Source organism: Manis pentadactyla, chromosome X (genome assembly GCF_030020395.1).
Source record: "Manis pentadactyla isolate mManPen7 chromosome X, mManPen7.hap1, whole genome shotgun sequence".
Lineage (NCBI taxonomy): Eukaryota > Metazoa > Chordata > Mammalia > Pholidota > Manidae > Manis > Manis pentadactyla.
The window spans coordinates 141,540,299-141,563,579 of record NC_080038.1 but is presented as its reverse complement, the minus strand read 5'-3'; the positions used below and the strand labels follow the sequence as shown (position 1 = coordinate 141,563,579).

The following is a 23,281-nucleotide window of genomic DNA, read 5'->3' as shown; positions in this document are numbered from 1 at the left end:
CATAAATAGGAAAAAATAAATAGAGCTGTTTAAGAATGAGACAGGTTCTGTTTTCCATTCTGGACAAGGCCCTGGGTGTTGGCAGCCTGCCTGGCAGCTTTTGCAGTAGACGGCAGATATTTGAGGGTCAGAGCAAAGCATTCCTGAGCCCTAAACCAAACTTCAGTAAATTTTTCAAAGCTACCATATAAATTTCAGAGTTTTCCATTTTCAGTTTGACAAAGTGTTTTATTTACCAGCTTCTGCTGGAGATCTTCAAATTGCTCTAGTATATGTTAGAACCTTGATACAACTCCAGACTTGGAAACTTCCAATAAACTTTGGTACACATGGCACATGGCCCAGGGTTTCTTAGCGAATGATTCCAACCCAGAATCTCCAGGCTCCAACCATGGATTTGGGATCCAAATTCGGGTGGTGAGGGGCCTAAGAAAAAGAACATGTTTGGCCCAAACAAGCGCTGGGGGGAGAGTGGAGAGAGGACCAATGCTGTCCAGCCACCTCCTCCCTGCTAGGGGCAGAGACAAGGGCGACTTCAATTCAAGTCAATTTAGCAATCCCCAGGTCCCCAGAGGGGGCTGCTCCTCCCCCTGCCGCTCTCGTCACAGAGCCAGAGACACGCCTTGCTGCGTAACAGAGGGTTGTGGTCACCCCTGCCCTATGTGAGAGCTATTGTTTCTGAAATAACAGAGCAAACCCATCTCTGTTTCTGTTTGGATCTTGGGGTAAGCAGCACACCTTCACCAACGTCTGGTTTAGGTTCATTGTGCAAAGAGGGTTAAGCTAAGCAAAACACCCTTCAGCCTTGCAATGGAAATGCTCATAGTGGATAATTCATCAGTCGGAGTGGACATTAGCCAGTATCTATCTGGTCATCAGCTATGACAAATCACAAGATGTAAAAACATTGTGCTTCTCTGCATCTCTGTGTGCTCTAAGCATTTTATTGAGAATATAATAAAAAAGGCAATCCATGGAGATTACAGTCAAAATATTTGGTACTAAAAGTAGAAGACCTAATTACAATGAAAAAATTCAGCACGCACGTTTCTAAACAGTCACAGACTTGCCTGGAGCATATTAAAAATCACATCATACAAGCCCTAAGCAGTTTCTTATTAATCTAGTCTCCAAGCTAATACAGCCAAATGGGAAACACAATCTTGGGAATATGAAGGCCAATGTTATTCTATTAACCTTATATGTTATCCTATTTACTTTCCTGTCTTTAATGAATAAATTAAAATGTCCTCACATTCTCTAATTGCTGGAGAGTTAGAGTATGGCAATGGATGGATTCTCTTCAGCTACATTCTGCAGTCCTAACAGCCCAAACTCTATCATTTTGCGGGGGATTTCAATGAAAGGCAATGACAGATAAACTGTTTACATTAAAAGACTCTATCAAAGTTATTTTGCACCTGGTTTCATCCTAATCCATCTGCTGTTTCTATAGCTCTGCCAGGCTGACCTCTCTCGCTGTGTGTGCCATATTGATGTCGTTACTGAAGAGGCCTTCCCCAGCCTTTCTGCTGATAACAAAGTAAATGGAAATGCAGAGAAGCCTTGGGGAGGTAACAACTTGTTCAGCATGATGAGGGGGAACCGTGGCTGCAAAATAGGCATGATTACAGCAGGGAGGAGTACGGCAACTTCAAAAGAGCCAGCTGATAGCAGGAGTCAGATTTATCACATCTTTTTCATTAGCGAACTTTAAACATAAAAGTGGGCTCTAATTTAACTTGGCCGCTGTTTTGAAAGGTCATCATGCATCACAGGTATAAGGAACACATCCCAAAGCAGCCAGAATGTTCGGATCTTCTGCTACCATGGAACTCATCTCATTTGCTATTACTAAATAACACCCTAGCCCGTGAGCTGGCCCAACAGTAATAGCAAAAACAAACAAAAATATTCAGGCCCAATATAAAACCAAAATCAAGAACCTGGACTAAAAGCAAGCTGTTCTGCGTGTGAGGCAATTAGTGATCTTCTGATAAAACGTAGGGTTCTGAAGTGGGTCGCTCTAAGGAGACCACGTTTCCCTGTAAGTGGCAACCCGTGGGAGGAGCAGCTCTGCTACAGGCATCCATTGAGAAGTCCGCCCTCCCCACCCCCACACTGTTACATGCTTTGAATTGAGTGCCCATTTCTAAGGCTACCAGGGCAATCCTTAGGCAGAAAAAGGAGAAAGGCTGGGTGAAATAAAATGAGGTTCATCGGAGCAAATTAAAAAATAATGTATTCAGACGCAATTCATTAGAATGCCTTTGTGCTCAAATTTGAATTTTCAGTTCTGGTTTTAAAGCACCAACACCACGTTATATAGAGGTCTTCGGCTGAGCCTGGTCACTGATCGAACACTTCCAGTCATGGTACCCATTTTCCAAGCTTCTGACAGGGCTAAAGGAACTCACGTAAGACTCCAGTCTGAGTCACCTTAATAACAACATGGTATTAGTAGGATGAAAATGCCCAAAGGTGGTTCTTAACAATACCTGTCTGTTTCACGGCCTTCAGACTGCTTCTAAAGTCAGCCTGAGATGACTGGGGCATGAGAGAGCCATGCCCAGATCTAACCTGGCTTCAGAACCCAGGCACCGCGGATTGTCCTGCCACCGGAGTACAGCTGACTGCGTGCCCAGAGCCGCAGGCATCACACATCATGACAGCGTTCAAGGAAACGTTAAGCAGGTGCTTCCCTCGTTCTATGAATACATGCTGGAAGGAACTTTGCAGTTTGGCCACCACACATTCTAGAAGCCTTTGGAATAGGTCAAATTGTGGCTAGCTTAAAACTTTGAAGACAGCAATTTTAATAAACCTGTCAATTCAATTTCTTTGTTAAAAAAACATTTGAGACTGATTAGGCTGCTTATATTGAAAGAGAAGCACAAGGTCTCTATCTTTAGATCTTTTATTGAACTGCAAGCACAGCATCAATAACTGCTTCTCAGCTGTAAGTGGAAATTGATTCCAGGTTTAACCCCTCATTTTCAGGGGTTCTTTGAATCCCAGGAATCACAAGAAGTGAAATGTGACCAGGAGGAAAAATGAAGGTGCAGTGGTAGGAAGGGAAGGGGGGGAGAGAACCCCACACCCATGGCCTCCCAAGAAGCCTGTCTTCCTGGATCATGCCACTCTCCAGCCAAAGCCCAGGGGACACCTCACCCCATTACTGCCTGCCTTCAATGACTGGCTTGAAAATGGCAACTCAGTAAGTGTTGTACGGGGCAGGCCAGGGCTGGGTTTTATATCCATGATGCTGAGAGGGGCAGCTGAGAAGTGAGAATGCAGCCAACTAGCTAAGGGGCATCATGAAGCCCCCATTCCAACCATGCTGTTGATACCCAACTTTGACAAAAAGAACATATTGCAACACGTAGGTTTATGTGGACGCTAAGTACAAAATACGTATCCAACTCAAAACACTGTTCTGGAACATTCCAGCATCTGGTGTCAACTTCAAGTGATTATTCCCCATTCAGGGGAAGCTTCTGAGAGAAAACCCAAGGTGAGTATAGCATTACAATAGACCCTTTAGGTCTTTCTCCTGGGCAGGGTGAGAGCTCAGAAAGAGAAAGGAAGAAGTAAATGTAAAGGTAGGACTCGATCCTCCATCTATGTCAGTCCTTTGAAGAAAAACTCCTCTTTAGACACAAGGAATTTTCCTGGAGGACTTGGTGTGGTGTCATTCACGACCTGGCCTTTCTTCCTGGGTTAGCTGTTTTAAAACTTGTCAGGCCTCAGAGGGGAAGAAATTGTTCATATCCAACGGATGCCTTTGTGGGTGTGGTTAGGACATTCAGGCTAGTTCCTGGCAGATCTCTGTGGCCACCAAGGCCACAATGAAAGGCAAGATCTATTTACCAATGGATCCAAAAGAGGGGACTTCCAGTTTATGTTTCAAAGGGCCATTCAGAAGGATAACTGCCTATTTGTGGAGTGCTTGTGGTTTTCAAAGCATTTTCTTATACATGAGCTTCATTTGATCCTCCCCCTACTCCAGTGAGTTAGAGGAGACTGGTTTATCCTAGGTTATTGGTGAGAGATCTGAGACTTAAAGGTAGTAAGTGAGTTTCCCATCTAACGTGGCTAGTATGTGATAGAGTTGGGATGGAAACCCCGGCTTCTCTGTTCCGAAAACCGTGCTCTTAAGGACAACACTTACAATTCCTCACAGCTAGGCACACACAGCCACTGCATATTAGGACAAGTCAGAATTCTTCATTCAAGGTTGTTATTCTGGCTATTTTCCAGGTAGTTAAGTCAGCAGCTCTCTTTAAAATCCCATTCCTTATAAGAAAAGGGAAAGGAATGTATCTAGCATCTCAAAGAATATGAGACATATTTCATTGTTATTAGTGGCAGGAACAATGACGCTGCTGATCATGTAAAGGGACGAGCACTTATGTGCTTACTATAGTGTCGCGTGAGTTTGCATGCATTCATTCCTTCATCACCGAATCGTCACTAGGGCCCAACGAAGTAGGTGCTATTGTTACTTCCATTTCATAGACATTTCAATCTTTAGCTCAAGGTCACCCAGTAAGTGACAGCGCCAGGATTGAAATCTGTGTCTATCGGACTACATACCTATGCTCCCGCTAGCTCTCCTACACAGTGCCAGCCCAGCCACAACACCTGAGAAGACAGCATGGACATATCTGCTTCCCAAATAGTCCCAACTGAGAGTAAAATGCAATGGCGAATGTGTTTCTCTAGATGCAAGCAGATACTTTTTCAGGGTACAATCACCATCACTTTTTCACTTAAACCATGTTTATATGGGATTGTGCATCTATTATTTTAAAGAGTCAATAGAAGGTAAAATCTTGTGTTTAAAATGTTTTTTTAATAACCCTAAGTCTCCAGAGCTGACCATTTGGCGCCTTTAATTTGTGTATTATAATTTGCCCATTCTCACCTCATGCTCCGTTTTCCTATTTGCAGGAATAATCCTTAGCTTTTAAACACATCATACTTGCTCTGTTGGTGTTTTTGCACATGGCCTACTCAGCATGGCTGGTAGCTCTATGGAGGGTGCTTGGTGGGGCATGGAGAGCGGTCTTGTTCTGACTATGGGAGGCTTGGGACTGAAATGCCAAATTAAAAACTGACATGTCTCGATCCTGTGTTTCATTTTCATTCATGCATGGGAAATGCATCTTCTTAGGATTCTTTATGCTGCAAACCATAGCATAAAGTCTTTCTATGTTTTTCCCCAACCATCCTGCCACAAATAGAATGATTCTGCAATCCATAGCTCAGACGGGAAGCCTGAACCTCTCATTAAGGTTTGCTGTGAAGTTTGAATAAGACAGCACCTGGCCAGATGTCTGGCACACAGCAAGGGTGGCTCCATAAATAGGAGCTCTCAACACTCCTCTTGATGTTGCTGGAGGTAGGACAGTCCCAATTATAAGATAAGAGAATACTATCATATTATCTACATGTCACTGTGTTACCTTACCTGAAAAGAAAGCAATTTTCATGGCTTCTCGATAAGTTAAACTTAGAATTCCTAAGTGATAGAATTCTCCTTCTGGGTGGAAGAATGGAAAGATTTGAAAGACTCAGTCCAAAAGAACTGAAAACAAGTGTTCCAAGAAAAACTTATACACAAATGCCCCTGGCAAAACTATTTGTAATAGCCAAAATGTGGACACAACAGAAATGTTCATCAACTGATGAATAGACAAACAAAAGGCAGAATATCCATGAAACAGAATAGTATTTAGCCATAAAAAAGGAATGAAGCATTGATACATGCTACGAAATGAATGTACCTAGAAAACAGTATGGGAACTGAAAGAAGCCAGTCAAAAAAGGCCACATGTGGTATGAGTTCGTTTCTATGAAATTGACATAGCCACGGGGACAGAAAGTAGACTGATGGTTGTCAGGGATGGGGCTGGTGATGACTGCTAAACCTATGTGGAATATCCTTGTGGGATGACGGAAATATTCTGGACCCAGTGATGGGTGCCCAACCTTGTGAATGTACTAAATGCCAACAGATGTGATGCCACTTCTTCGGGTAAATACAGAAAATAAAAACTTAAGCTAAAAAGAGAGGAAGTCAATGTGAAAAATCTACTTCCACTTATTCTTGATTACAGCTTTAAACATTTCTGTTAAAAAGTAATGTTGCATCTGTCAAAATGAATGACCTGGGATTTGTTTTTTTTTTATTTACCCATACAATGCTCTTGTCATCAGAGCATGAAGAGCAGAAAGTGGGAATGGCGGACGTTGAAATTGAAGTGCACATGGTACACTGGCTCCGAAGACCATGACTCAAGTAGGAGAGGGGTGGCTTGCGTTCACTGTGCAGTAAGCCCCCAGGGGACAGTTGTACTGCTTCTTAATAAAGCACCAAAGTTGCAAAGATGCAGTTTATACATATAATGCTTTTCCTTGCAGGCTCCTCATGAAATTCTCAGTGACTATGGAATCCTGTACTTGTTAACTACCTTGAAATGCGCATGAGCATTCCTTAAAACAGCCCGGTTTCTGCTGTAAAACTTAGCGGACTTCACCATAGAAAGAACTTGGTCAGGTATCGGCTTTAAAAAATGGCAGTCCCTCTGTGTTCCTTACGTAAAGCCATAAGCACACCCAGGAGGACCCCCAGGTGAGACAGTTCTCTGTCCCAGAGAAACTGAGTAACTTCCCACAAGCCTCAGTGACACCACACACTATACTGTTGTTCCCCTGGTTCAAAACTAACCTGGCCTTTTCAAATCAAGAAGTCCAGTCTCATTGAAAATGCTGAAAACACATTTCTGTCATCTACTTTGGGCATAAGTGCTGTAAATACTCATGGTACAGGATGGAAGAAGACAGGGCAGCAGCAAGGGTTTGCCAAAGGCCTTTCGCCTGAAGGTTCACGTAAGCTGCAAGGTGCTGGGCACTGCAGCTCAGCTGGGTTCCGGACTGGTGCCCCTGGGGAAGGTGGATGGCACACTAACCTTTATGTCCTCATTGAGTAATGAGCGAGGGCTCTAAGTCTCACACTGGAGCCAGTAAAGGGAAGTTACACCTCATCCAAGACAATACAGAAGCCACGAGAGAGGAGGATGATCTCTTACTGCTTAATGGTGACCAGTATGGGTGTTGGGCAAGGAGGGAGTGGCAGGAGGGGGTGAAAGCAGTTTTCAAGAGTCCAGCATCTCCTCTCTGCAGCTTTCATGAAAGTGGGAGCTGATTTGACCTGGTCCAGGACCCTGTGCCTGTCTTTGCTTCTTTCCCTTTCTCCAAAACCCAGACATGGCACACAGGTTAGGCATGTGGATGGCAAAACCATGCCAGTTCCTTTTGCTCCCTCCCCTTAGGTCCCAAAGCAGGCCCTAAGCTGTTCCTACCTGGTAGAGCTCCGTGGCAGTGCACTGAGTGGTCAAGGTCTTCACGGACTCCAGGTCATCTTCGTCACTGCTCAGCTTCAGGTCGTCCTCAAGCATCCTAGAAAAAAAGCAGAGTGGTGTTCGCGTTAGAAAGCATCCTCTCTAAATCATCCTCGGGTACATCTTGCAACAAGGATAAAATATTGGAGCTACAATCTGACAGCTGCAATTCTGTCAAAGGTGCAGAGGGAACCGAGATTCTTTCAGCTAATTAGGTATTTGAGCTCTTATATTTATGTCATCGTCTGCACACATCTTCCCTCTCTACCTTCCCCTAAATCAAGGGGAAAAAAAGGACTATTTCAGCATCTCCAGAGATGACTGGAGTCTATATATTTTTACTACTGAAAGTGTAATAAATGTACTGATCAATCACTGTGGAGGTGGGACATGGCATTGATCTCTACAGGAAAAGATGCTCTGCGCCTCCCATGAAAGAACAGGGGCATGATATGAGCCCCTGGCTCTAGAGGCTGTTGTCGAGGCCCACTGGGGCTCTCTGGATGACAGAGGCAAAAGGCCCAGTGAACTTGCACTCGCTGTCCCTGCCCTCTGCACTGTGGCAGCCTGGTGGCTACAAAATAGCTGGGTGAGAAATAGCTAGCCATTAACCTTTTGATATATGACCAATCTCTTCCTATAAAATTTCATCCAAGAGATGTAAGCCCATGATGTGGATGAGAAATCTCTCTCTCCTAAGGCAAGGTACCTGAAAAATATGAGTGGCCTGAATTTTGGTGATGAACTAGCACTTTCAAAATGGTTTATCGAGCACATAGAGCCTTTTGTTTCTACAGGGATATTAATTCTAGTGCCACCTGCTCCATGGCCAAACTTGAGCTACAGCAGGAAAAGTGACTTATCTTGAAATTCCAGGTACACAGCCTTCAAAGACCAATTTCTGTTAATATTTTTATTTATTAAATACATCTATAGACTTTGTCCCCAGGTCTCAAGTGGGGGCAGTCTCAGGCTCTCTGGACTGATTACAATTTTCCAAGCATGCTTTGCTCTTTCTTGCTTCCAGACTCAGCACTGGGCTCAGTTCCCAGGCTAGAATCCCCTTCTGCAACTCTGGAAATCCTATTTCCTCCAGAGTTGAGTCAGATCCCACCTCCTCCACAAAAGCTTTCAAGGAAGCACCCCCATCTCAGAAAGGACACCTTTTTTTGCTGGCCCCACTCCCTGCTCTAGCGGGCTCACAGCACTGCTTTCCACTGAGTGTCCCCTCCACCAGCTCCCGGTGCCCATGTGGGCAGGGTTTGCAACTCGTTCACCTCCACGTTCTTCACAGCGTCTTCTCACAAATGATACAGTCCACCACCCTCACTTTGCAAACAAGGGAAGAAACATTCAGAGGAAGGAACCAAGTACTTTGATCAAGGCCACACAGCCAGTTAGTGCTAGAGCCAGTCCTAAAATGCCCATCTCCTCATTCCCACCTGTCTGGTTTTCTGGCAGGGAAGATGGAAGGCAAAAGGCAGCTTCTAATTTGATAAATAGGAGAACATGGTATTCTAGAGGTTATGTTCAAATGTTAGCAAGAGATTCAGTTCAGACTGGGTATCCAGTAATTCTCCAAAGAAAACACAGCTGCCCCACATTCTCCAAAGAAAACACATGCTCAACCATAGAAAACAATGATGTGTTCATGGAGGTCTGAAACCCAAAGATGGATATAAAGGATGATTGGTGGGAAGGACAAGTGTTAAGAGAGTTGGTTTCAGATTAATGAAATTTGCAGGATTTATGACTCTCCTTCAAGAGACTAATGGGTAATTTGAAGATCTTACAGAAGAAAACAAAATGTACCTTGGCATTTCTTTTGCAGTTGCAGGCTTATGACTCTGAAGAAATAATTGTTTACAATACATTGTGGTAAATGAAGACTGTATCATTCTCATAAGCTATAATACTCAAACACTTAAAAACTACCTATGCTGGTGATAAAGGGCTTCATTTGCCACATGTGTGTGTTTGTATATGTCTGTGTGTGTCTCAATATAGGTAGGCAATTCCTATGTGTTAGTTTACATAAACATGTCCAGCAAAATACATGATAACTAATTCCTACCATTTAGAGGATCCATTTCTGTGTCAGGGAAGGAGGTAAGTATTTGACCAGCAGCTTGTAATTTGGACCCTATGAAGGAGGTGTTATTAACCATTTTTCAGGTGGAAACACCAAGGCTCAGAGAGGTACTTGTTTGTGATCACACAGGAAATAGTAGAGACAAACACAGAACTCAGTCTGCAGCCAAAACCTGAAGGACATAATGTTTTCTTAGAGGATGAAACTTACCAAGGATGGTCCATTAAATAAAATTGACAGCAACAACAAAGAAACCCACAAAACATTGTTATGGAGTCAAGATATTTGGATTCAACTGCTGGCCAGTCATAAACTCTGATATTTGGGTCATTTACTGTCTCAGAACCTCATCGAGACTGACCCCAGGGGTTATTTTTACCTCCAATCAACCCTACATGATTTCACCATGGAAATGGAAGGCCCTCCAATCTGCAGTTTTAGAAATAGGTAGCTGATCTACACAGCCATTGACGTTACACACCCGCATGCAGCAAGCATGGTGTGGAGTTGGCTGTTAATAAAGGACAATTTGATGCATATATTCAAGTCCAGATAAACACAAGTCAAGGAAGTAATGAGGAAGGCAAACTACCATTACTTAATCTCTGGAGGTGTTAGGCATTCATTCCATTCCACTCCTTCCCTGACCTATGAAGCTTCATTATTGAATATACATGAACTAGTTTGCATTTTCCTCCATAACTAATGCTGAACATTACTCTAGGGAAAGCATAGGATTATGAAAGATTTGGGATTTAATTATTCTAGCAGCAGCATTCACACCCATGGCAGTTAAGGTAGTCTCAGCAGAGAAATGGTAATGTTTTTTCAGGAGGTTACAATTCCACAGACAAATTTGTCACACACTGGAGATCCCCAAAGTGAGAGGATCATGCTCAGGTATGTGTATGCCTGTGTGGCATCTTAAAAACAGCAACTGCTCTTCCACTTTTCAATTAGATGAAAACAGAACAAAGTAGACCTCCTTAGTGACTTCAGATGTTTGCTCAGGATCTAGTAGTTCACAGTGTCTGTCTTTGTGTGAAAAATCTCGGCTTTTATTTTTACTATGACTTCTCACTTCTATAGTATTAAGAAGTAAAATAGTCCAGAAAACTGTCAACAAAACCAAGTCCTTGCCCTGAAGAGATGATCCTATAAAAGCTCAAATAACGAAACGTGGGGCAGATGAGATGGAATGAACAAAAAGAAGAAGGTGGGGGTGTTGGAGAAGGAAGGGCACATTGTGCCCAGGGCCTTCTCTGTTCTTGAATCTCTGAGCCTCAAGCTGGGCCTGGTGGCCTGAGAGGGCTCTCTGCACTGGGACGTCCTAGAACACTGAGACGTGACGGGCCTCATGTGAGTTGGGACCATAAAATCATACGATTACTTCCCATAAAGTCTGCCACTTCCGAAAGTGGAATGCTTGGGTGATTCTGAGGAGGAAAAAAACTGGAGGGCTTGAAACATTACAGAAGGTTCTGTGAAAATGAAGCCTTTAGCTGAGGCAGCATGAGCTTAAGAGCAAGAGCTTGAGAGCCAGACAGACTGGAGTTCAAACACAGGATTTTCTAATGGGTTTACTCCCTTGAACGAGTTAATAAAACTTGGAAGTTCAACTCTCTCACATGTTAAAATGAGTGACAAAGGTACCTACTTTGGAGAACTTTTGGAAGGATTAGAAAAGGAAAGTTGACACAGATTGCCGTGGAGTCAGTATAGGCTGGTATTGTTTCCATCTTGGTCCGTGTTGCTACTGTTGCTATTATTATTACCTGAGAAATGGTTCTGTAGAGATTGGTGCAGTAAGGAAAGAGGCTGCGGTGGTGAGCCAACGACAGGCAGAGAGAGGTATCAGATGGCAAGCATCATGGGAAGCCCTTGACCAGATGAGGAGAGGTTCAGGGATCCTTGAGTTTGGAAAGTTTCAGGGCTTGGATTTGGTCTAGAATGTTCTAGACCTATCATGGCTGTTTCAGGTTTACTGAGATCTTCCCAGAGTATTTTAAGATCCCCTGGAGATTGGAAAGCCTATTGCAAGAGGAAACACCAGACAGTTGCAAATGAGAGTTAAAAAAAAAAAAAGAGTGGCCCTGATGTCCTACTCCTTATGTCTATGGAGCAACCTGAGGATCCAGAGCAATGGGCTGAGGATGGCCGCCACCCCCCCGGAAGTTGTGTTCACCTTGAGCACTTGTCTTTGGACCCGCTGCTTTCGGGAGTCAGTTCCAATACATGCCTGGCTCTAACCTTTGTACATAAACTGGGCTTCAGAGATTGTTAATCCAGAATCCTTGCTCAGGAGCCCTACCTTCAGAGCCCTGAATGTGGAGGTTGCAAGCCAAACTGGTGCTTTCTTGTGAGTTATAAAATGCTGCCTCTCTGCACAGATGCTTGTCATGTGTGCCACTTGATCCTAGCTAGATTCCAGCTTCCACGTATCTACGGAAATAGCTGCAACATTGGTGACCGATATGCATATGGACTGTGGCACTTACAGCCAGAAGTGCCTGTAGGTGTTACCTGCTTCACCTTGTCACTCCAGTGATGCTATCTACAATACCCCCAATGCACAGCCATAAGCCACTGTCTGGTGGGTAGCAGGTAATGCCTTCTATTGCTCAATAGCTTTAAACTATTAGGAAGTTCTGCCAGTTAGGAATGGCTTGTATTTTTTCTTGCAGCTCCCATCTAGTAGCCTGAGCCTTGTCCTATACAGTCCACGCTGGGAGCCTGGACTGGGAATGGCGTTGCACAGGGAGCCACTGCCTCTCCATGGTAGAGGGGTGGGGGATGCTGTTTTACTCAGGTTTTAGGCTCTCAACAAGCTTTAGGAACTACGGCTTCTGTCTCAACTATCCTGTGGTCTTTAGGGGACTGGCTTAAAGGACCTTTGTCTTCCTGAGCACCCAGACCTGATGGTCATGAAAGTAAATTTTTATGGCTCCAAATGAAAAACACAGCTGGGCTGGGCTGGGCTGGGCACCCCAGAGGCTCTGTGGGATGCCTCAAGGCTAATGCCTTCTCCTCAGGCAGGTTCTTACTGGGCACCCTCTGCTAGAATAGTAACTGAGCCCCACTGACTTCTTAAAGGGCACTTCCTCTTCATAAAGGAGGCTGGGAGGAATGAAACCTGACTGGTTTAGAATTACTCAGGGAATTATATATTTTCCTACTGAGTTTTATGTAGTCTCTGCAGCCCTGAATCATTTGTTGGTAGTAAGGCAGGTGGTGAGGACGAAGCGGTGATAGTTTTCAAAGCATTCGTTCTGTTTTCCGGAGGTAGAGGTGCACAGGTCTTTTTCTCAGGAGAAGCTGCATTTAATTTTCTCAAGGTTTTAACTTCAAAGTCTGATTCCATGACTGCCCCCTTGGGATCCTGGAAAATCCCCATGTGAGGGCTGAGGCAGTAACAGTTTGAAGATCTAGCCTATATTCTGTCGGTAGGCCTTTGAGCCCAGTGCCCTCAGTGGGCCCACCACCTGGGTCTAAACTGGCCCACGCTCCTTGCCTCAGGCACGCAGACCAGAGGAGTGCCTTCGGTAGCCGACGGCCTTCTGGGGGCTTCAGAAAACAGGCATCTCGTAAGGTTACTCTGGCTGCTTATCAAGAGAACTGTGAGTTCCCTTAGGGACCATCTAGTCCAAGGCTTGGCAATGGACGTGCTCAGTCCAAACCGGCCCTGTTTCTGTCCTTCCTGCCCTGAGCTGTGAATGGCTTTTGCAATTTTAAATGGTTGAGGAAAAACGTCAAAAGAAGAATAATATTTCATGACATATGAAAATGATATGGAATTCAAATTTCATTATCCATAAAGTCAGTTGTCCTGGAACACAGTCACACCCGTTCGTTTCCATGCTGGCCAGGCTTTTGAGCTGCCACGGCCGGGTTCAGCAGTTGTAACAGAGAACATATGGCCCGAAAAGCCTGAAATATTTCCTATCTGAGCCCTTACACAGAAACGTATGCTGACCCCTGCTGTAAGCCAATAGCTTTTAAACGCTCCTAAATGCAACAATCCTCCCTCTGCCTGATGAAATCTTACAAGGAACCCCAAGTGAACAAGAGGTTAAAGCAGCATTGCTCTGGCTACAGTCGGGTTAGGGGGCCCTCTGGAGTGCCCCAGGGATTAGAGGAATATAGTGTGAATACAGCTCACTGAGCCAAGTCTCATTTTCTGGAGGCAACTGTGGCTCCATGGATACTGCATTTAGTTAGAGAACCTGAATTTAAGTTACTTAACGTCTCTGAATGAACCTTAGTTTACTGCTCTGTGCAACGGGAGTGAAATAATATGTATCTCAGAGACTGAGGAAATGCCTAACAGTCTGTTTGGCCAGAGTGCTGAGTATATAGAAGACAACAGTAGGAAAAGAGAAAAGAGTAAATATGCTTTCTCTAGACGTACATGTGGTATATATGGGTTTATATTACGTGTATTGTCTACATTAGCCAAAGCTGATAGTGTGAACCTTGATGGATACGACTATTGGATAGTATCAAACTGCCACCTCTTCAACCTTGGACTTCCTTAGCATCGATCACATAAATTCAGCACAATACCAATTTTCTGCTCCATGGTCATTATTTTGAATTTGATCTTCATTTTCTTGGTATATTTCTCTGGGTTATGTAATTTTCTCCCAATGTGGAAACTCAAGTTATCATGCAAATGACAAACTGCCTAATAGAATTCAGATGCCTTTCAAGAATGTTACACACACCAAAAACACTATTGTATCATTTTTCAGGTGTGTGTGTGTGTGCATGAAAACTTCTAACAGTGGATTTTCTCTCTCTTGGAAACCTTACAGGGGATTTCTCTCCCACAGAAGACCATAACCCAGAGGACCAGCCTGGACCTGAAAACAAACGCAGCAGTGACCCCAAAGGAGAAAACAAAATCTTTTGTCTTCAAAAAAACCTCCCAAGCATGGATGTCTTCAGTGGGAATGCGCAAGTCATCTTGAATGAATTTCCTTTGAGTCCCAAGCAGCAACAGGGAAAGTCATCCAAGGAGAGTAGTGGGGATTCATTCAAACCTTTCGGTGGGCCTGCTCTTTGTGGGCTGAACAATTGTGCAGCACAATGCTGCACAGGCTTTGGAGCTGAGCTGCACTGAATTTGAACCCCAGCTCTAAAACTGAGTGTGGACTTGGGCAACTTACTTATCATAGCCTCAGTTTTCTCATCTGTAAAATGGAGTTCATCATAGTGCCTATTTCAGAAGGTTGGTATGAGGATGACATGAGATGATGCATATAAAATGGTTGGCAAGCACGCAATGATTACTGTCACTATCATTATCACTTGCCGTGACTGTGCTTGGCCCTGGAGAGGCAGCTGCGAGTAGGACAGGGTCTCTTCCCCTAACAAGCTTGCTCTTTAGCAAGGGCAGACACTTCATAAACACACCCTTTGAGCAATGCCTCGAAGGCAGAATGAACTGCAAGGGAGAAAGAAAGGGAAGAGCAGACTAAGGAGAACAAAGAGAGATACCGAAAGACATGAGATCTTGAGAGGAGTAAGGCTCTTGGTCTGGCCGGATGCGCAGGGGCTTAGGGAGAGGGGATGAGTCTGAGGAGGCAGGTGGGGTGAAACTGGGCTACACCTTTTACTAAAGAACAGTGAGTTGGGGACAACCAAAGTTCTAAGCAGCGGAGGGACTTGGCAGGTCAGAAGCACCTGGCTAGCTCCATTCCCAATGGACAAGGAAAGGCCCACTGCTTGCCATGAAACCTTCCTTGTGGGGCTGTCCCTGTCAGCTTCCCCTCAGCTTCTTAGAGCGACTGCAGCTGATTAGAGAGAAGAAACCCCCGTGGTAACCTCCAAGGCACCTCCTTATCACAGAGGGTATTGCATTATTTCTTTCTCTACATCAGCTCCTAATTGTTAAAGGATTAAGTAAAGAAGTCCTTTATGGAGCTGGCCCATTAATCTCCATCCAAGAAAACTCTTCAATAGACCTGAAATATTAAGTTGCTGTTAAGTGCACTCCAGCATGTGCCCGCTGGCAGCCAGCGTGCCTCACATTTCACTCGGTGTGGGCACAGATTCCTTCTCAGACGGGGGCCAGGCACTGCAACTTCTCAGCCACTGGTAACTCAGCCCTGTAGCTCAGAGTGCTTGCAACTGTTTCTCAAACGCATTTCAAGAGAAAGGTTGTCAAGAAGGGCTGTTTACCCGAACTGACACAGCAGATAGGACGTCCTTTCTGCCAATGCCTAAAGAATTCACACGCATTTCAGATTGGTTAAGTAAAAAAGTCAAACCTGACAATGTAGGCTCAACTCAGATGTTGACGGCAATGTTGCTCAGCTGTTTATGAGAAACCCAGGTGATTTCTAGGCTCGGCTCTTTCTGTCGCATCAAAATGACCCTCCCCACCCTCCAAACACGCTTTGGTTTACGGTAGAAGGAGGTAGATTATCTTATAACCCATACTGACAGTGTTTCAACCTTACACAATCCTAGAGCTGTAAGGGCTTTCTTGGGCACATGTGGCCCAGGACCCCTGGGAGTGAGCGCTCCATCAGGAAAGCAAAGGAGACAGGGTAAGGTCAATGTCAAGGCCTGAGTGATTCAACTGGTAAAGATACAGTGATTTACTTTCAGATTCAGAAAATTTGGTACTTACATAATGAAAGAAAGGAAGACTTGCCAAATGTGCCAGCTCCCCGATCCTTGTTCCACACAACAAAAACGACGACAGCACAACAAAAGGGGCTGGATGACTATGGAGCAAGTTGTGGGCTATTCTGTTACAGAGAAGCCCATTGTAGACTTCAGTTAAGGCATTTTTTAGGCTGCAGGTCTATTCGGCGGAGGAGTGGGACAGAATGTTCCATACCTCATCAGACCCTGGGAGGTGACAGGAAACCACCAGAGGAGACAAGGGGCGAGTGGGAGATGGCCTTGAAGTACATCTCAAGTTCTTCTTGTCCTCTGCTGTTCTGGGAGGATCACTAGGTGTTCTGCCAAGACTCAGATTAACTATGGTTCAAGTCTTGGCCTACGTGGCATATTTGGATATCTGACAAGTGTCCACAGCACCATGGCAGAGCTGTTCCCCTACACCACCAGCCATCCTAGTCAGTTCACAACTACTTACGGGATATACATTTCAGATTCCGGTGCCATGCTGAACATACTCATTTACTAATGTTTCCTGTCAAATGTGCTGCCCACACTTCAGCTCTAACATAGGCTAGGAGCATCATTACTCCAAGCAGCACAATAGCTAATGGATTTGTTTGTCTGTGAGGAGTGATGAATGTGAGCTAAGCTAGCCATAGCTCGAGTCGAAGGACACACGTGTGCAAGAACCAGCCAATGTTCAGAGTCCTTGGAGACCAATCACTTTTTGCAAAGCCGACTGACTTGCATATGGCTCCTGAGCATAATGAAGAGCTCAGTGTCGTAACTGAGCCTGTTCTGTCATCAGACAGGCCCGGGTTCACCCCTCACTAGCTGTGTCATCTTGGATTAAATTCCCTGAACTTCTGAGTGCCTGGGTGAAAGAGGGATCTTAATAGCTCCACCTTATAGGAATCACACCATCTTTATCATTCATTGTGATTATTGGCTCAAGACAGTTCAGCCTGGATTTCCCTGAACACATCAGATGTCATTTTCTTTGGAAACAAGGAAAGCTAGAGAAATGTGTTCTCATGTCGAGGCAAAGTTGTAGGGAGGAAAAGAACTGTGCCTTTGCCACCACTAGCTTTGGCATGCCGGAAGTAAAGCCCGTCAGGTTTTTTTTTAGTATAAAGAGAGACTTCAACGAATATTATCATATCAACTTTTTCAACTCTACGAAAGTCAAATCTACATAAAATGCAACTGAACTACATATCACAAAACGTTAATCTACCAGATTCCAGGAGTGCACAACAATATGATGTTGAGAAATCTAACAGTATAATACATCAGATCAAGAAATAAAATGATATAAGCCATATGATCATCTCAGTAGATGCCAAAAATATACTTGATGAAATCTCATACCCACTTCTGATCCAGATCCCTTAAAAACGAGGCAGAGAAGGGTACATCCTTTCTGGATAAGGAATACGTAATGGAAAACTGACAATGCAAAGGTATGTTTTGGTAGGTAGAAAGGTTAGATCCATTTTTAAGCATGTATTTAAAACAAAGATGGAATCACAGATGACTGTTGCAAGTGTTTCTAAAATTCTGGATTAATGTTGATTCATTGGGCAGACAGAAGGAACACAAACAGACTAATATCATCCAATGACACCATTTGTTCTGATAATTACTCCAATTTGAACAGTTTTGAGGCATCACATATGGCTTCCACAAGGAATTCTTTTCATGTAGGTAAAGATAAAATTGGGAAGTGACGTGGAACACCTCAGTTTCCACTTGCACAGTTCATAAAATATTAATCCTTTAAAATCACATCACCATTTTATTGGCATTCACGTCTGCCTGAGCCTTATAAGTGCAGAGATGCTGGGTCACATGATTGAAAATTTGATCCTATTGTTTTAACAAAATGAGAATTGTTTTAGAAGGGGCTCCATAATGTCTGGGCATATATTTTCCCTAAGTAACAGAATGAGGCATCCATCTCCCCCAGGAATTCAACATTTATGTTGATGCACTTGGCTACAGAGCCAGTCCTGCCCTGGCTTTAATACAGAGGAATTTTCTGAACATTTTGAGTAATGGGACTGAAATAATTTAACAGCTCCTTCTGTGCATGTTAAATGAGCTGCATGATATATTGAGCTTTTAAAGAAAACTTGTTTACACTATAAATTACAGCACATGGCACAATCACATTGACGTGGAAAGCTAGCTGTGGTAAGTCATTTCGGCCACCTCTCTCCAAACTTCAGCTTGGTGCAAATGAATTCACCAAGTGCTGGTGAATTCACCATGTGTTGGCTCACCAACACACCCTGGGCATTTGTTAACCCTGCGACCCTGCTGGATACATGTAAGGCCATCACCTTAGCACTGCCATTGACTCCAAAAGAACAGCTGGATTGCTGAGATAGGAGGATTCTCAAGATAGGGTTGATAAGCGAGTGGCATACAGATCTAAATTGTTACGTATTACCATCTTTTAATGGGTTAAAAGGGATTAGCTTCCTAATTCTGACACAGAAGTAACCCAGGTGCCTCACGTTTAAGGGCTCTTGGTCAATCTCCTCAGAGGCAACACTGTATAAAGAGCAAAAACTTGGGAGTTGGGTAGGCTAGGAGTTCAGTCCAGGCTCTTGCATTTACTAGCTGTGCAAATCTAGGCAAACTGATTGAGCTCCTTGAGGCTCCGTTTTTTGGTCTCTAAAAGAAGGGTGCTGATATCTACTTTACATGGTTGCTGTGAAGAGTAACTGAAATAATATGTGAAAAGAGTATCATTGTGAGTACTTAATACATGTTACTACTTCTATTATTACTGATATTAGAACACATTGGAGCCTGGTTCTTTTATCAACACATTCAGAAGCAGCATTAAAAGATTTACTGCAGAGGAAACCATCAGGTCTCTGGTGAAGAAAGCAGTTCAAGGAACATCAGAGAGCCATCACAGTGTTTTCACATACAGTAGGTAAACATCTTAGGACCCTGGAGATCTATTCTTCATGATTTGGCTTTAGGTGAGAAAGTACCAATTCTGAATACTTCAGAAACACTAGGCTATTTCTATCTGTTATTCATAGATGCACATTCATGATAGATGGTTGACGAGCTGTCTAGATAGAGAACCAGAGCTATAAATATAGATGTATGCAGAGTGGCAGATCCCAATACCAGCCAGTAGTTACTGGCTAATTTCTACAATTATAAAATATATTCAGCATAAAAACGTCATCACCCCCAAATAAAACTGCTCCAATCATTCTAGGAATAACATGTCAGCAAAATCAAAACACTTTGAACCTTCTACATCACACCAGTCAGATGTATAATTATGACTAGAGGGTTCACACACTGCCACTGTCTCACAGTGAATCTAAGTTAGTCAATACTAGCTAATAATGACTAAGAGTGATTCAGGTGAGCTTCATGTGTGCCAGATAGTCACTTCACTAAGTGCGCTAGTGCATCGCTGCAGTGGCCCTTTCCAGGAAATCTGGGAGGCTGCACTTGTATTTTCTCTGTTTTTAGGCAAGGAAGCTCAGGCTTAGAAAACTTAAGAAGACTATCCACAGCATGGGACAGAATATTTGTAGGTCATATATCTTATAAGAGTCTAGTTTCCAGATTATATAAAGAAGCCTGGAAACATAACAGTAAAATGATAAATCATGCAATTTAAAAATGGGCAAAGGATCTGAATGGACATTTCTCCAAGGAAGAGATACAAATAGCAAATAGGCAGATGAAAATATACTTACTATCATTAACCATCAGGAAATAGACATGAAGTGGGAACGAGTAACCATCCTGAAGTGAGGACTGGCTAAACACGATGCAGCCTCTCTGCGCAATGGGATGCCACTCAGCCATCCACAGGAGTGAGACCCTGACACGTGCTAGCGCATGGATGGTTCCTGAAAACACGATGCCAAGGGAAAGACGCCAGGCACAAAAGGCCCCATATTATATGATTCCACTGATATGAAATGCCTCAAATAGGCAAATGCATAGAGATAGAAAGCAGATTACTAGGTGGCGCGGCTGGAGTGATGTGAAATGGGGAATGACTGCTAATGATACAGGGTTCCTTTGGGGTGATGAAGTGTTCCGGAATTAGAGTGCTGATGGTCACCTAACTCTGTGACTACTAAAAGCTGCTGAACTATATACTTTGAAAGGGTGGATTTTATAGTATCTCAATCTCAATAATGCTGTTATGAAAAAAAATCACACAGCTGGCCGAGTGGGGGAGGGAGCTCTGGGATGACAACCCACACCTGCCTAATGTGAAAGCCCGGGTCCCTAACCACTCATCTTCCTGCTTTGCATGACAGAGACTGGCAGACAGTCTCAGACGTGTTCCTTCTCACATTGATGGAGAAATGTGCTCAGAGAAAAAGCGCTATTTTTTCCCACATGATCCCTTTCTCCTTCTATTTTTCCTATGTTGAAACTGCAATTGATAGAGCCAGCAGAAGCCTCACCAGGGGAGAAGGGCTTTGTCTCCCAGGAGAGACAAAGCGTTACACTGAAGAGACAGCCGTCTGGATGGGCGCGGACTAAGCCAAGAGCCTGTCAGCAGGGCGGCTCTACCCATCCCCGACTGCAGATGCCCAAACCCAAACAGTTTATTTACCCAAACTGGTAAAGAAAGGAATGTGTACGTGTGGACATCCCGTCTCAACAGGACCCCCCCACACGCACACACACACACAACATCCACTGGCAGGCACGTGCTCAATATGGGCTGACGATCTGAGTGAGTTGATCTGAGTGGACGTCAGGACTGATGGCAGGAGGCTCACATTTTGGCAGTTAAGGGAGAAGCTGGGGTGAGGTGTACAGCAGGTTCTTGACTGATCCTTCATACAGCCATTCACTGAGCATGGTGAGAGTGGGACTCAAACTCCTTTTCCCTAGATCCAGGTGGGGAAAAGGAGTTCATTCTTGTTGGTCTGATGTGCAGGCTGCCCAGTATGGCAGCCGTTTCTCCTCTGTTGAGTCAGTGCCAGGACTGGCACTTCACTAGCTAATGGATTCCCCAGACCCTGACATGTGGGGCTGGGCAGTCAGGCTGCTGTCAGGGCCCGGTGCTGTGGTGCAGCTCCTACGGAACTGCAAATATTAGAACGCAAAGCCAATTAACATTGGTTTTACCCTGAGCTAAGAGATCATTTTTCTTTAACCCTCTTCTGGTTCTCTATCTGCTAACTTACACACTCTTAGGTGTGACACTATACAAAATGTCCACACCTTCTCATGCAGAGGGCATCCCCCACCCCCTACCAGTCCTGCTCTGCTTCCCAGCAGGCCATGATGAACAATACCCCAGCCTGGCTGCCCTCTTGCCCACAGCCCACCTCCCATGCCCAGATCTGGCCAAGGGAGACAGCCAGCTGGGGCTGCTTTGGGCAAGACCCCCTGTCTCGGGGCCTGCCACACTGACTGCGTGCAAGTGTGGATTACTTGGCTGCCTCCTTGGTTTACCCACCGTGAAGCAATAGGGGTTTTCTTTCTTGTTCTTCGCCTTCTGTTAGTTTTAATCACCCACCTATCAGGGCCAAACTGCCTTGCGGCTGTCTGCAGAGCTTGCCTCTGACGCAAGCAGCCGCTATTGTGAATAGGGGCCTTCACTGCAGCCAGCATAGCTTGCCTCCATTTGCCACCTTCCCTCGAAAGAAAACAGTGATTTAGTGAAGAGAGAATGTGGGACAACAGCCTGATCTGTCTCTAGGTCTCCAGCGGGTTCTCTTGGCATGAAGTCCAACCACAAAGCCAAAGAATGAACAACCACAGGAAACCAGGCCGGTGAGAGGCTGGGCTTGGCTAAGGAGGCCAGGAAAATCCACGCAGAGCTTCTACAGAATGTGTGGGCTGGTTTCTACAAACATTCTGTCTCCACAGGAAAAAGGAAACCTGTTCGTTTGTTTCATTACTTTATCAATTGCCCAGGCAGTGGTTAAGTGGGCTTTTCTTCACTTGGTAAGGGCAGTAACAATGTTATCTGGAAATGACTGCTGCCAGAGGCCTCCGGAGGGAGCTCCCTAAATCCATGTCATTCTGGGAGGGCGCAGAGGGGAGCTCAAAGGTGGTTTTCCTGGGGGTGGGGCATGATTTCACGTCCCCAAGTTCCCACTGTCTGGGAAGTGGCAGAACTGAGCAAGTGATCACTACTGCCCTCCGAGGGAACACGTTTAACAAAGGTCCTTAGAATCGCTGCCATTCCAAAAAGGCAAGTTCAGGAACTGGGCTAGTTATGGGTTAAATTATGTGCCTCCCCCAATTCATATGTTGAAGTCCCAGAACCTCAGAGTGTGACCAGGGTCTTTACAGAGGTACTCAAGTCAAAGTGAGCTCATTAGGGTGGACCCTAATGCAATGTAACCGCTGTCCTTATAGAAGGGGAACATTTGGACACAGGGACACACATATACAGGGAAAGTGGTATGAAGAGACCCACAGAGAGATGGCCATCTCCAAGCCAGGAGGGGAGGCCTGGACAGACCCTTCCGTCACAGCCTCCCAAGGGGCCAACCCTGCACACACCTGGTCTCAGACTTCAGCCTCCAGGCTGGGAGACAAGGCGTTTCTCTTGTTGAAGCTGTGGGCTTGGTTATGGGAGCCCCAAGAAACTAATATAGGGCTTTGTCCCACTCCACAGTGCCCCCACAAGTGTGGGTTGGGGGAAACACATTCATACACCTAATGGCTATCTTTTCGTATACTTGCCTTACCATCTAATGACCCGGGGCAGGAAGCATTTGGGGGTATGACAGAAACACGTTTGCTAGGAGAACATTGCAACTTAGGTGATGGGGGTCGCAGGGACCGATTTTCTAAAGTAGAAGGTAACAGAAACGTGGGCCATCTGAGCCTCTTGAGGTGAGTAGCATCTCCGAAACGAAAACTCAACCAAACCCCATGCCACGCTTTACCCTATTTACAATCTTATTTTTAAGAAAGATTTTAATTATTATTTTGTTTGGTAAACCTCATTGATTTCACTTCTCTTCTTGCCAGCTGTAGAGCTGAATTTTGCTTCTAGTTATTTCTGACAATGCCATCTGAAGGCCGAATCAGACCCTTTAAATGTGTGATATTTTAGAACTGAAGCATTCTTGTACCATGCTTTTTGTGCCCTAGACAGCTTAATTATAATGTCATC

At 44.6% G+C, this 23,281-nt stretch overlaps 1 protein-coding gene across 4 annotated transcripts in view; it reads right to left on the bottom strand.

Moving 5' to 3' along the window:
* Positions 1-23,281, bottom strand: part of AFF2 (ALF transcription elongation factor 2) — a 443,889-nt gene that overhangs the window by 94,244 nt on the left and 326,364 nt on the right. For all 4 annotated transcript variants that reach the window (XM_057495313.1, XM_057495315.1, XM_057495314.1 and 1 more), the window contains one exon: positions 7,368-7,464. In XM_057495313.1, coding sequence (XP_057351296.1) covers positions 7,368-7,464 — 97 coding nt within the window. The remainder of the gene's footprint in view (positions 1-7,367; positions 7,465-23,281) is intronic.